Below are 13,004 nucleotides of genomic sequence, written 5' to 3' on the forward strand. Positions count from 1 at the left end.
TACTGATAATTTGAAGTATTTAATGCCTCACAAGTTATAGTTTTTATATTTCTAGAATCGTTTTAGTTCTACTTATTTCCTGATACAACTATTTGGTGTAATAAATAAGGTTTTGCTTTTCTTTAAAAAAAAACAAAAAACAAAAAAACAAGCTCCCAGTATTAGAGTCAAGTTCCAATGTCCAAGAGCCTGACACTAGCATAGCAAAACTATCATGTTACTTCATAAAGTACCCAAAAAAGTTAGGTATGACTTCTTATAGTACAGAAATGGTATATATAATAAATAGATAAAAAACAAGACAATGTTTTATTTTATTTAATTTATTGTTCATTTTAAAAGCAAACCAATTACACAGTAACATGACAATTCCAACTTGTTCACAAAAGTGATATTGAGTTCTATTCTTCAGCTCTGCTACATTTCACCACTCATCACCTGATTTATGAGATCAAGAATGAACATTTACAAAGGCACGTGTGCACCTTCACAGACCCAGTACATTCAAGGCTTCAGAAGCTCCTTTCCAACATTCTGGAAAATATACTCAAAATCAAAGCCACGGGCCATCCTCTCCACACCTGCTACGTTAGGATTCGGCTGAGTTTGTTTGGCAGCAACAGCATCAAACGTACTAGCCCCTCATGGTAGCTATGCTTTTTTTTTTTTTTAACTAAGCAGAATACAAAAATCTAAAAATCTCTCATTTGATAATAATTTATGAAAACTACTCAGTAAGTTTCATAGTACAATCTTAGTCCTGGCCTCTGCAAGCACAGTAGTTAATACATCTGGAGCTGAGGGAATGCCAAAGCAAACTGCACCTTCAAATTTAACTTCAAAAACCCAAAGCCTTCACATTGTCTAACGAAGAATGAGGTTTGTATATTCAAAAGGTAGTGTAAATTTATAAAGCACAAAACAACAAAATGAGGAAGTACATTTTGCTACCCTGGGACAGAAACTGGACTTTTTAAAATAGCTTCTATCCGAAAACAGAATAACAACTAAATAGCAGCCAGAGTTCTTATACTACTATTAAAAAAATAAATTAAAAAATATTTTTAAATTCTTACATCCAGTTTGAGATTAACTTTAGGAGAAAGACCTGACTAGCAGCTCTCTGTAAAATGTTCCAACAGGAAAAGAAACATTACTTTCTTATGTCTAACAAAAGGAACAGAGAAAGCCCTAGGTCCAGTTTCTTTAACACTGGGAGACTGTCACATGTTAACTGGAGGCACTGCTGGTGGAAGACCCTAAAGAACAATGCACACCACAGTCCTCAGCCTGACAAGTCGGGAGAATTACCCAGATAGCATGGATTCTGTCATGTGTAGGTCCATTTTTTTTAAGAGCAACAGAACAATTTCTGCAATCATATTTAGGACATCAAAACACATCTGACAATGACAAGACTTCCCATTGGCAAAAGATGCGAGATATTTTGAATTTTCTACCTTCACACAAATTCTGAAGGCAACATCATTTATAAAATAGTAGGCAAATGTATAACATTTTAAATAGTAAAAGCTCATGATAAATTATCTCCCAGGCCAAAGTATTAACATAATTATACTCTGGCCACCATATATATTAGTTTTGCTATCAGAAAACAGATTCTAAATCCTTCAGGTAGAAGCTATGTAAACAATTCAAGTCACTTTGAAATCTGAATAGTCACTCAATGAGGGGATCTTAGTTCTACAAGTAAAATCAAATCAATAATATAGACCGATGATTGCCTACAGAGAAATTTCCATGTAAAGAAACATTTTACAAAAGTTTCCATAATAAATTCACATACAACAAAAGCAGGTTTAGCACTGTAATTCATATTTTCTAGAATAAACATTACCTTATTTAATGTAAAACTGTATTTATAGGAAAAAGACTAAAGTGCTAGAATTTCTTATAATTTTCCATAGTCACCAAAAATGTCTAATGTAATTACCACTGTTACTTGTAAGTCACCTTTAAAAAAAACAAAAATGCCTTCCCCTGATAAGAAAAACTTCTTCTTGCTACTTTTAATGGGGAATGTTCCTTTGGTTATTAAAACAACACTATCATGAAACCACAAGAAACTAAAATGAAATATTTAACATTTCTGATTTAACACTACACCTTAAATATCCAAACCTGCACCTAAAGCTAGAAAGCAGGTATTCCTCACAATTGCTTCAGCTCTCCTTAAAAAGAATGGAAGCTAAGGTCACATGAGAAAAATCTTATGTAAACATCAACAACTTTTAAGTGTGAAACACAACAAAATTTAACCTTAGTACACTGATTGAAAAAAACACATCTATTCTAAATCAACATCATAAGCCTAATATAAATCTACTAAGGTTTTGGGGAGATCTGAGGAACATTTGTGGACAAGTGTACATGAACTTATCCACACACTGATATTGTTCACTTTATGTATAAATAATCTGGGTTTTCATGAACTCAGTCTTCACAACAAAGAGCCACAAATTAAATATTCCTAAGCTGAACTGTGTATTTGTTTTCATTAAAAATAAGCAATAGCAGGTTGGGGAGGCAGTTCAGTAGAAGAGTCTTGACTTGTTAGCACATACAAGGTCCTGGATTCAATCCTACTACCACCACCACCACCAAAACCAAACCAAACCAAACAAACAGCAAGACCTTTAAAATTAAGTACATCCTTCCACCTCCTAGAAAGACAACAGAAAAAAAGAAAAGCTACCTTGAAAAAAAAAAGCAACAATCTAAGAAAAGCTATTGTCCTTCTTTATCCCTGTTTATATCAATTAAAAAGTCTATATACAAATAAAACACTTTAATAATGCACATCTATACAGCAACAGCTGTGTATAAAAACATACAAACTTTGTCCAGTTTCTCTAGGTGGTTTCAAATTGGGACTTAAAAGGATTCATGAAATGTACTGCACAGGAGTACCTCCCTGGATACAAAACAAAATGTAACAGGGCTTAACTGAATGGGATGCAATTCATAACACCATTACCCAGTATCTAACAGAACTCCTAAAGCCTCACAATACAGAGTCCTAACTAAGGACGAAGCTAGCATTTGTAATGTGAGGGTATAAAGTGCCTACAGAGCCAGAAAGAGGCTTTTAAGGAAACAAAATGGGAAAGAAATATAATGCAAAATTGTTACCACTGTTATTTATCAATAGTTAAAAACCCGATTCAACTAAAGTACAAATACTGTAAGATTTCCAAGGTTAATAAACTCCAATTCCTGCCACCCAATTAGAAGTTTTATATATACCCTAAAACTACAACAATATACTATAAGCAGGAATTGCTCCTGGTATGTGTGTAGGGAAGCCAAGTCAAAGTAACAGGTGAAATTAAAGCCCAGGAGCCAAAGCTCCCAACAATTCCTGCAAGGTCAGCAAATATAAGCAAAGGTAAGACAGAGAAAAGGCCTTCCCTGAATACTTTTTGTATTTGACCAACCTAGTGCACAAGAGACACCATATTTATAGAATAAGCACTTCTCTTCATGTCTGTGCCTATAAACTTCTTAAGATTATATAGTCTACATGTTAAAAAGGTTAAAAAAAAAAAAAAAAAAAGCTGGGTGTGGTGGCTCATGCCTTTAATCTTTAATCTCAGCACTCGATAGGCAGGGGCAAAGGGGCAAACAGATCTGTGAGTTCCAGGCCAGGGATACACAGAGAAATTCTATTGAAGAAGAAAAAAAAAAAAAAAAAGGAGGAAAAACAGCCCTTTGATAGGTGATTTTGCTTCATATTTAGTTATTTACTACAGATGAGATGAATTTAGAGCCCAAAAGTTTGGACAGCTCTCTTTTCTCAAGCTTTACTTATTCTCTTGAAAATAAAGTATACTTTATTGACACATATCCAACCACATTCCTCTATCTTACCTTAGGGATGATGAACAGTGACTGATTAGCTATTAAATAATGAGAACTGAAAATGATACTGCTGGGATTGATATCGATTACTCCAAAGTCTGTCTACAGAAGTCTACACTCTAGCCAGCTAGAGAGCTACTAGATAGTGCTTGTGGGAACCACCATTCACACAGATCCAGCCATGGAATGTGGAGGATTTGGCCATGATGGCAGGTCAATGCTGTCATTCAAATGTGAAGAGTGACTAGAGCATGCTCCCTAGTACAGGTGGCCTGAATGCAACCCAAACATCTATTTTGTTTGGTTTTCACGTTTTAATATTGCAGTTTACTACTGGATTATATGAAACTGTGAGAAAGACATACACTACAGAATAAGGCTCACTCGCAAATGTATAAATCATCAAGGGTTTTAGAAAAGGCAAACTAGTAAAACTGCATTTTTCTATGTCAAACTTCAAACCTAATAAAAACTACCAGGAATAAGACAACTAATCAACTTCCAAAATTCCAAATGAACCACTGAAGAACCACATCACAAAAACACTGCAAACGGTATTCAACCAAGGACTAAGGTCCTACACAGTGTACAATCCAATCTCAAACCTTCCTGATCTTGCTAGTACTCACTCCACTACGGAGTTAAAAAACCCCAGCATGCATCTTCTTCAAACTTGACTTTGACTCTTAGAGGAACTGTTATTTTGTTTCCAGTCAAAGTACATCCAAATGAACCTATTAACCTTCAACACACATCTTCAATAGAAATATAACTGCATCCAGATCACAAATACTCTGCATCATTATGTACGAGACTGAGAATGCACCATCAATTATTATCATATCTAAAAAAATGCAACATATGGTACAGGTGGATTACCTCTGACTTTAAAACAATAAAGGGCACAATCACAACTTGGAGGCTAATGTTTTTCTTAAGTGTAATTCAGTAGTGAAACACTATATTCTAAAGGGCATCTATAGCAATACAGCAAATAACAGTAAGTAAATTCACAATATTCAACATCGGATGTATAGTTATTGCTAAACTACCCTGCCTTTTGTTTCAGGTATGTTTATAATTGTGTCTATCACATTTTTTTAGATTGGAACAGCTATTCATAGAAATTTTGTCAGTGCTAACACAAAAGGAAGACATAAAAATGCACATAATGTTTTCTGCATTTGAACAGTAAGAAGCTATAACTTGAATGCATTCAGACCTGTAGCAGGCTGTTGCTGCTGTGTAAGTGTTGCAGCCATGGCAACGGCTGCTGCGTTTGGCATGGTGCTGAAAGGAGTGGGTCCAGTAGTAACTCTGGGTGCATTCTGCCACTTCTTGGCTTCTGTTCTCCTGGCTTCAAACACATCCACAGCATCACCCAGAAACATTTTTCTGTAGCTGAGATACTGTTCTTTAAGCACCTACAAAGATGGAAGGGAGGAAGGGAGGGGAGAAAGAAACTAAGTTCCATGTTGGGAACATGTAATTCTATTAAATGAGTTGGAAAGATCAACACTGGACACTTTATACATTTCAAGTAAACTACAAATGGGACGGCTAGTAACTGACACAACATGACAAGGCCTGAAACCCTATCACTCTTGTGAATACTGTTTGTCACAAGTTAAATAAAATTTTAAATGACTGGGTACCATAAGATAAAATAAGATTTCACACTTTTAAGCACAGAAAGGCTGAGAAAATAAGCAGGGCTTCAACTTTATCAAATAAAATTAGCAAATTACCTAATTCAGTATATAGCCCCACTAAGGCAATCAATCCTATTTCATATTAAGTATAAAACATTTTTATTACAAATCTAACCTAATTATATAGATTTTATTCCAGTTTTTGATGAGAGGTAGTTTTCTAGAAGAATTGATTCCCTCTTCTAGCCTCCATGGGCACCAAGCACACACAGGATCCCCAAATACACAGGCATAAAGGCACTTATACACATAACTTTTAAAGGAATTTTAAAATAATAAAAGAAACAAAAGCTCGGAGAGTGGGCAAAATGATCAAACAAGCAGGATCTGGAGTGAAGCAGAGAGGCCTGGGCACTAGTGAAGCAGAGGGGCCTGGGCACTAGTGAAGCAGAGGGGCCTGGGCACTAGTGAAGCAGAGGAGCCTGGGCACTAGCGCTCCACTGTTGTGTTTGCTTGGAAACATTTGTAATAAACTAAATTTAAAAACAGCACAAGACATACCTCAACAAAGAATAATCTTAACCGGTTTAAGATCTTACAGCATTGTTTATCATAGATTGATAAGATTCTCAAGAAAATCTGATAGTCTTCCTTCAGAAATTTTTTTAAAATGCTTTAAAGTTTCAAATCTTTGGGTGTATACTAACAACTTTTAAATGACCCAGTTTAAAACTTTTAACTTTTTAAAAATTCTATTACCATGAATCCATCAGATATGAACATATTCAATGAACTGTCTCCATAATTTACTCATGATCAGGTTTAGCAGCTTTGAATTTAAGCATTTTCTGGAGTAAAGATAACTAAGAACTAAGAACTTATATTTAATTAGCTACAAGAAAAAGGGTATACTTTTACATTTCACTTAAATAAAGAAAAAAAAAAGCCATTTGTCTGGCCTGCACATGAATAAAAATATAAAGCTAACATAATTACATAAAGATCAAAATATTAGGTAATAAATTATTTTACTTACCCTATTCAAATAAACATTATACTATTTGGTAAAAAAGAGTTTCCTGTACTTCAGAGGAATTGTAAAGAGGTTTTCTTTAGCTTTATGATCAATAAATTTTTTTTTTTTTTGGTTTTTCGAGACAGGGTTTTCTCTGTATAACCCAGGCTGTCCTGGAACTCACTTTGTAGACCAGCCTGCCTCTGACTCCCAGGTGCTGGGATTAAAGGCATGTGCCACCACGCCCGGCTGATCAATTAATATTATTAAAACACACATAACACTAAGCACAAAAAAGGATTTGTCAGTAGAGATATTTGTTTTCTATAGCGCAATTAATACTGGAAAAGAGCTGGAAACAATCTGAATGTAGGTTATACAAGCATCTCACACACATACACACACCAACTCTGTATAATTACTAACAATAATGAGGGAAAATGGGTGCTAACACCAGTTATTCCCAAGGTCCTATATGCAGACAAGTGAACTGGCAATGAATGCTTACCTTGACATTTTCATGAATAGACTGAAGTTGTGCAGCTAAAGCTACAAATGTTTGATAAATTTTCTGCATAGCCATTGATAAATCTGTAAGAGAAAATTATGAAATTAATATGTAACAATTTTATTTTTCTACTACTCTGACTTAAGTTTTGGTAGTTAATATGTAGAAGGGAAAGACTACCAACTACAGAAGACAGCAGGCTAAGAAGACTGAGAGGACATTTCCATTAGTAACCTAGCAAGGAAGAGGAAGTCCTAGACTGTCTCCTCTTGTCACCAAAGTAATTATTTACAATAAAGCATTTCCAGGGAACTAAGGCTTACCAAAGACTTTTTAGGAAATTTTCTTAGAACAGCTTAAGACAAGCACTAATAGTTGTTTGCACACACCTACTATATAAATTTAACCACCCATCAATAAATAACACAGTGGTGCTATCACAGAATTACCATAGTAAGGATGTTACCTTGAGGAGTTATATGTGAATTATTTGCTTGAGTGGCAAGATGGTTTTCTAGTTCTTCAATCTGCTGCCTGTACTGCTGAAGCTGTACCTCAAACTGCTGAACCAATATTCTGAAGTAGCTATAAAGAGTTACACCAAATATTTGAAACATTATTTCCTTTTTACTTAAAAATACAAATAAATAAGCCGGGGGTGGTGGCTCACTTCTTTAATCCCAGCACTCAGGAGGCAGAGGCAGGTGGATTTCTGAGTTCGAGGCCAGCCTGGTCTACAGAGTGAGTTCCAGGACAGCCAAGGCTACACAGAGAAACCCTGTCTCGAAAAAACCAAAACCAACCAACCAACCAACCAAACAAACAAATAAGTAAATGTCCTCTTTTAAGTGGAGCTGTCATTTTAGAATGAGGACAACTGAAGCAAGCTCCCAAGCATTGAATATTACTGATATATCACTAGTCCAATCATGGAGGGCACATTACCAAGTAACTTTATAGTCTTTAGAAGTAACAAGGTCATCTAACGTAAATTAGGACTCACCTATTACAGACAGGTAGAGATTAAGGAAAATTACAAATAAATGCAATATAATCCCCACAACAGGATCCTAGGAGGGGAATCAGGAAAATTCTAAGTTGTTTTAGTTAAAAATGTTTTATCAATGTTAGTTTCCTACTGTTGATAATTACATTATAGTTCTACAGTATGTTACCATTAGGGAATAGTGAAGTAAAGGATTTATGAAAATTCTTTGTACTAGTGTTTTTCATGTTTTCTAGAAGTCTAAAGTTTAAAAAGTTAAAGTACAGCTATCAATAAATTTTACAATCAAGTATTTAAAAGTTTTTAGAATAATAAAAGAAATTTGTTTTTCTGTAAGAAATGTGTAATCGATGGCTTGGAGAGCAATATAGTGGTAAGGCACATGCCAGGGAAAGAGGTAGGAAAACGAGATGGGGAGGGGATGAGTGGGTGCAAAAACTTTCCGCAACATGAACTATGCTGTTAGCATGACAAAGGCAAGGTGACAGCAGTATGGAAGCATGTCATGTTAATCTGGGTATCAGTTACTTCCTGAACTTGGATAACTGTAATGTTATGTAAGCAATTATCCTTAAGAAGCTATTATGTTTGCAAATAACACAAGGTGTTGGGGGAGGGATGTAAACAGACATACAGAATGTGAAAACAGAATAAACATGATAATTTAATAAGTAGGGGACTTGGATAAATAGTACATAAAAAAATTTCCGTTGTTGAAATTTTCTGCAATTCTAAGACGACTTCCTTAAGGAAAAGGAAAAAGAGGAAAGTATAGGAGCAAGAATCATGCATGCACGCACGCCCGCACAGCCCTCACCCCCAAGGTCATAAGACTAGAAGTGATGGCCTGAAGTAGCACAGGGCCAGAGTGGAGCACACTGGCTGCAGTCAGTGAGCACTTGGACTCTGTCATACTGCTATTTTATCAAAGGGAGTTGGTAATTCACATCTTAGCCTTTTAGTGAGACAAGAATAAGCCACTATCTTAGGATAATTAGGAGAAATCATTATAAAGCTCCAAGTTAAGCCTTCCCATGTAGCAAACAAAAAATTCTGTGTATGATTACTGTTCCACTGTTGTAAAATTAAAAACTTCTGTTTAAAAAAAAAAAAAAAATACCAGGGCTGGAAAGCTGGCTCAGAGGTTGAGAGCACAGACTGCTCTTCCAGAGGTCCTTAATTCAATTCCCAGCAACCACATGGCAGCTCATAACCATCTATGAGATTTGACTCCCTCTTCTAGCATTCAGGCATATATATGAAGGCAGAACATTGTATATATAATAAATAAATGTTAAAAAAAACAAAACAAAACAGAAATACCAGTAACTTACTCAGCAGGAGCTGTATTTTCATGTTGCAGTCCAGGTGGTGTTTTCTGGGTTCTTAAAGCTATTTCAGCATTCTTTAACTCCTAATACATCAGATTTTAAAAATACATACAGGAAACAAACAAAATATCAGGTCAGAGGCTAGTATACAAACTATTTCTTAACTGAGATGTCAAACAACTGAATGGACATGCTTAAAAACAAACAAACAATAGAACAAACTGCTTTACATGCTGCTAAAACCTCTTTCAAAAGAAGACTTACTTTCAACAAATTTTATGGAGAACTATGCATAAAATTCTGCAATTTTATAAAATGAACTACCACAATGAAAGGATTATGGTACTGCTTTAAAACCTTCACTATAGAAATGTAGAAAATAAGCCAGGCGTGGTGGTGCACGCCTTTAATCCCAGCACTTGGGAGACAGAGGCAGGCTGATTTCTGGGTTCGAGGCCAGCCTGGTCTACAGAGTGAGTTCCAGGACAGCCAGGGCTATACAGAGAAACCCTGTCTTGAAAAAAAAAAAAACAAANGCCTTTAATCCCAGCACTTGGGAGACAGAGGCAGGCTGATTTCTGGGTTCGAGGCCAGCCTGGTCTACAGAGTGAGTTCCAGGACAGCCAGGGCTATACAGAGAAACCCTGTCTTGAAAAAAAAAAAAACAAACAAAAAAAACAAAACCAAAAAAATGTAGACAATACTATTTTTAAAGAAAAGGCCAGCAGAACCAAGTAGAGGCTAGTGTCAGCAAGGATTACCACCTGGAGAGCAGACATACACTAACATGGCTGAAAGCTTTACTCATGCTGTCTGCTCACTCAGGAACCGAGAATAAGCCTGTAACACAGCTGCTTCTCTTCTTACAGATGAGGAAGTGGGTCACATAGACTACTTGTCTAATACACTGTGTAGGAAGGAAGCTTACAAGTCGTCTACTCTTCCTCAGTGCCATCTAACCTTCTATCCAATGAGTCTCCAGAACTAATACTCTCTTTTTTTAACACCTTATACTCCATATTCCTGACATTCCACTGTTCTTTCAATTCTATTTTTTAACTTACTTTTTAAATAGGAGTACATAAACTTATGTTCCCAATAGTAATAACTTTTTCTCCTATTAAAACTACCAAAATGTTAAAGTAAAAATGGTTCTTTGAACCATTTTACTTTTTGTTTTTGAGAAAATGCCCTGTTATGTAATCCAGACTAGCCTCAACTCAATCCCTGTCCGGTGCCTCAGCGTCCTACCTACCTCTCCTGTAATACTATACCAGGCATGCGTGGCCATTTTACCCTTGGGTTTCCACCACCCCAGCACCTCTCTCTACCTACTTATGTGATCACAGACATTCTGCAGTAACAAGCTGCTGCCAGATCTCCATATATGCCTGGGTCATACTCCTGGCCTCTGCCTCTTCACTTTCCTGAACACAAACCTTTGTAATGCTTAAAAACCTTTCTAGATTCAACATAACCATTATCATACATTAGACTCATGGTGAAACTGTCAATTTCAGTCCTTTGTGCCTGGACACACATTACATCTCACTGATTTAAGTTTTTTTGTTTGGTTGGTTGGTTGGGTTTTTTGTTTTTTTGAGATAGTGTTTCTCTGTATAGCCCTGGCTGTCCTTGAACTCACTTTGTAGACCAGGCTGGCCTCGAACTCAGAAATCCGCCTGCCTCTGCCTCCCGAGAGCTGGGCTTAAAGGCGTGTGCCACCACGCCCGGCTGCCAGAAGCACTCATGAGTAACAAGGTCTGTTCTTCAGCCTCTTAACAAAGTTCTCTACAGATCTAATTACATAAGGACAACAGTATCTATTCCAAATGGCTGTCATGAAAACTAATTTAGGCTAAAAAGTATAAACTATAAACTACACAGGATATTGCTATATGTACATAGAGAGTTCATATTTAACCTGAAATAAAAAATACTAGCATAGCAATTTAAAGTTTTAGGAAGGCTCTGGTTCTCTTAATAGTGTGTAAATATCAAACTTTATAATTAAGTAAATTCCTACTTCAGGAACCACCTCCCCCCTCCACACACACACACACACACAAGGAGTGGGGAGGGAGAAAGAAATATGGCTGTGAACTGACATACCTGAGCAGTTTCTAACTTCAGTTTGTCGATATTGAGTGTATTCCTCTGCAACCCACTGGCAGCCAACGACAGAAGCTGCTTCAGGGCCTTGATGTCTTCCTGGACTTTAAGCATTGCTTTGGAAGACATTCGACTAATTTCTTCTTGGACTTGTTTTTGTTCCTTGACAAATTTCCTAAAATAACAAAAGAATACAAGTGATAGGAATGAGGGGTGGAGGGGAAAGGGAGGGGTAGAAATGATATCTATGTAGATGAGCTAGAGAGGTGGTTCAACAAATAAGAATAAACCACTCTAGCAGAAGTTGAAGGATCGGTTCCCAGCACCCACATGCCTGCTCACAATCCCCTCACAATGGCCTACATCTCCAGTTCAAGGCCCTCTTCTGACCTGCACAGGCACCAGACACAACACACAGACATATAGGCAGGCCAAACACTCATACACATAAAGTAACTCTTAAGAAAAAAATTAAGTAAAAAGATAAAGAGACCAAGATTTAAAACTTTTTTTTCCTAGAGAAAAAGAAGTACATTTAAATTAAGCTGGTTATGGTATAAAATTTGAAAACTTTAATTCACACTTTTTTTCCCTTTTTCCAGACAGAATTTCTCTGTGTAATGGTTCTAGCTGTCCTAGAATTCTATTTGTACACCAGGCCAGCCTTGAACTCATAGAGACTTATAAGTCTCTGCCTCCCCAAGTGCTGGGATTAAAGACATGTGACACCACCACCTGACACCCTTTTTAATATAGTGGTACTTACAGAACTTTAATTCTTTCCTGATTAAATTTTTTCAACATTATTTGTGTGTGCATGCTATTTTTTGTCAACTTGACACAAACTAGAGATACTTGGAAAGACAATCTTAATTACGGCATTGCCTCCATCAGACTAGCCTGTGGACATGTTGGACATGGGCATTTTCTTGATTGATTGATGTGGGAAGGCTCAGCCCATAAAGTATTTAGCAAAAAGATGTTTCCCCTAAAATGTACCAAAGAAATTTTCAAGTTCTATTCATCTAATTGTACTTGGTACTTACTGGAGATTTTCAACATCCTGACAGATGACAGGAGGCAAGTTTTCATCTTTCAGTGCTTTACTATCCCTAAGAAAGAAGCCACACCTGCATTAATGCCATCCACAAATGTATTAATACCATCCAGAGCTTAAGAACTGACAAATGAGGTTTATTTTCCTGTTTAGAAATGAGAATATAACTATGCTCTCGATGCTCCCGTCTTTACAAAGAAAGGAATTTTCTTGACTTGAAAATAACTTTAACAATTTATTTGACACCAATGTTTCTTACCAAAGATTGGTATTCATCATAAATATTCTGAAAAGTATTTAAGTGTCTGAAAAATCAGAAATACTAGACTGAATGAGATGCTGAACTAAATTTCTTCTGATTCAAAGATTCAAAGATTGACATTCAATTTTAAAAAATTAAGATATTGGGCTGGTGAGATGGCTCAGTGGGTAAGAGCACCC

The 13,004-nt window shown here is 36.2% G+C and overlaps 1 protein-coding gene across 2 annotated transcripts in view; it reads right to left on the reverse strand.

The window, feature by feature from the left end:
• Nup58 (nucleoporin 58) overlaps positions 1-13,004 on the reverse strand; it is a 47,504-nt gene that overhangs the window by 22,250 nt on the left and 12,250 nt on the right. For both annotated transcript variants that reach the window (XM_021203130.1, XM_021203128.2), the window contains exons 7-12: positions 12,553-12,618; positions 11,507-11,681; positions 9,398-9,477; positions 7,524-7,642; positions 7,058-7,140; positions 5,105-5,306 (exon numbers count right to left, since the gene is read on the reverse strand). In XM_021203130.1, the coding sequence (XP_021058789.1) occupies positions 5,105-5,306; positions 7,058-7,140; positions 7,524-7,642; positions 9,398-9,477; positions 11,507-11,681; positions 12,553-12,618 (725 nt within the window). The remainder of the gene's footprint in view (positions 1-5,104; positions 5,307-7,057; positions 7,141-7,523; positions 7,643-9,397; positions 9,478-11,506; positions 11,682-12,552; positions 12,619-13,004) is intronic.

Source organism: Mus pahari, chromosome 8 (genome assembly GCF_900095145.1).
Source record: "Mus pahari chromosome 8, PAHARI_EIJ_v1.1, whole genome shotgun sequence".
Lineage (NCBI taxonomy): Eukaryota > Metazoa > Chordata > Mammalia > Rodentia > Muridae > Mus > Mus pahari.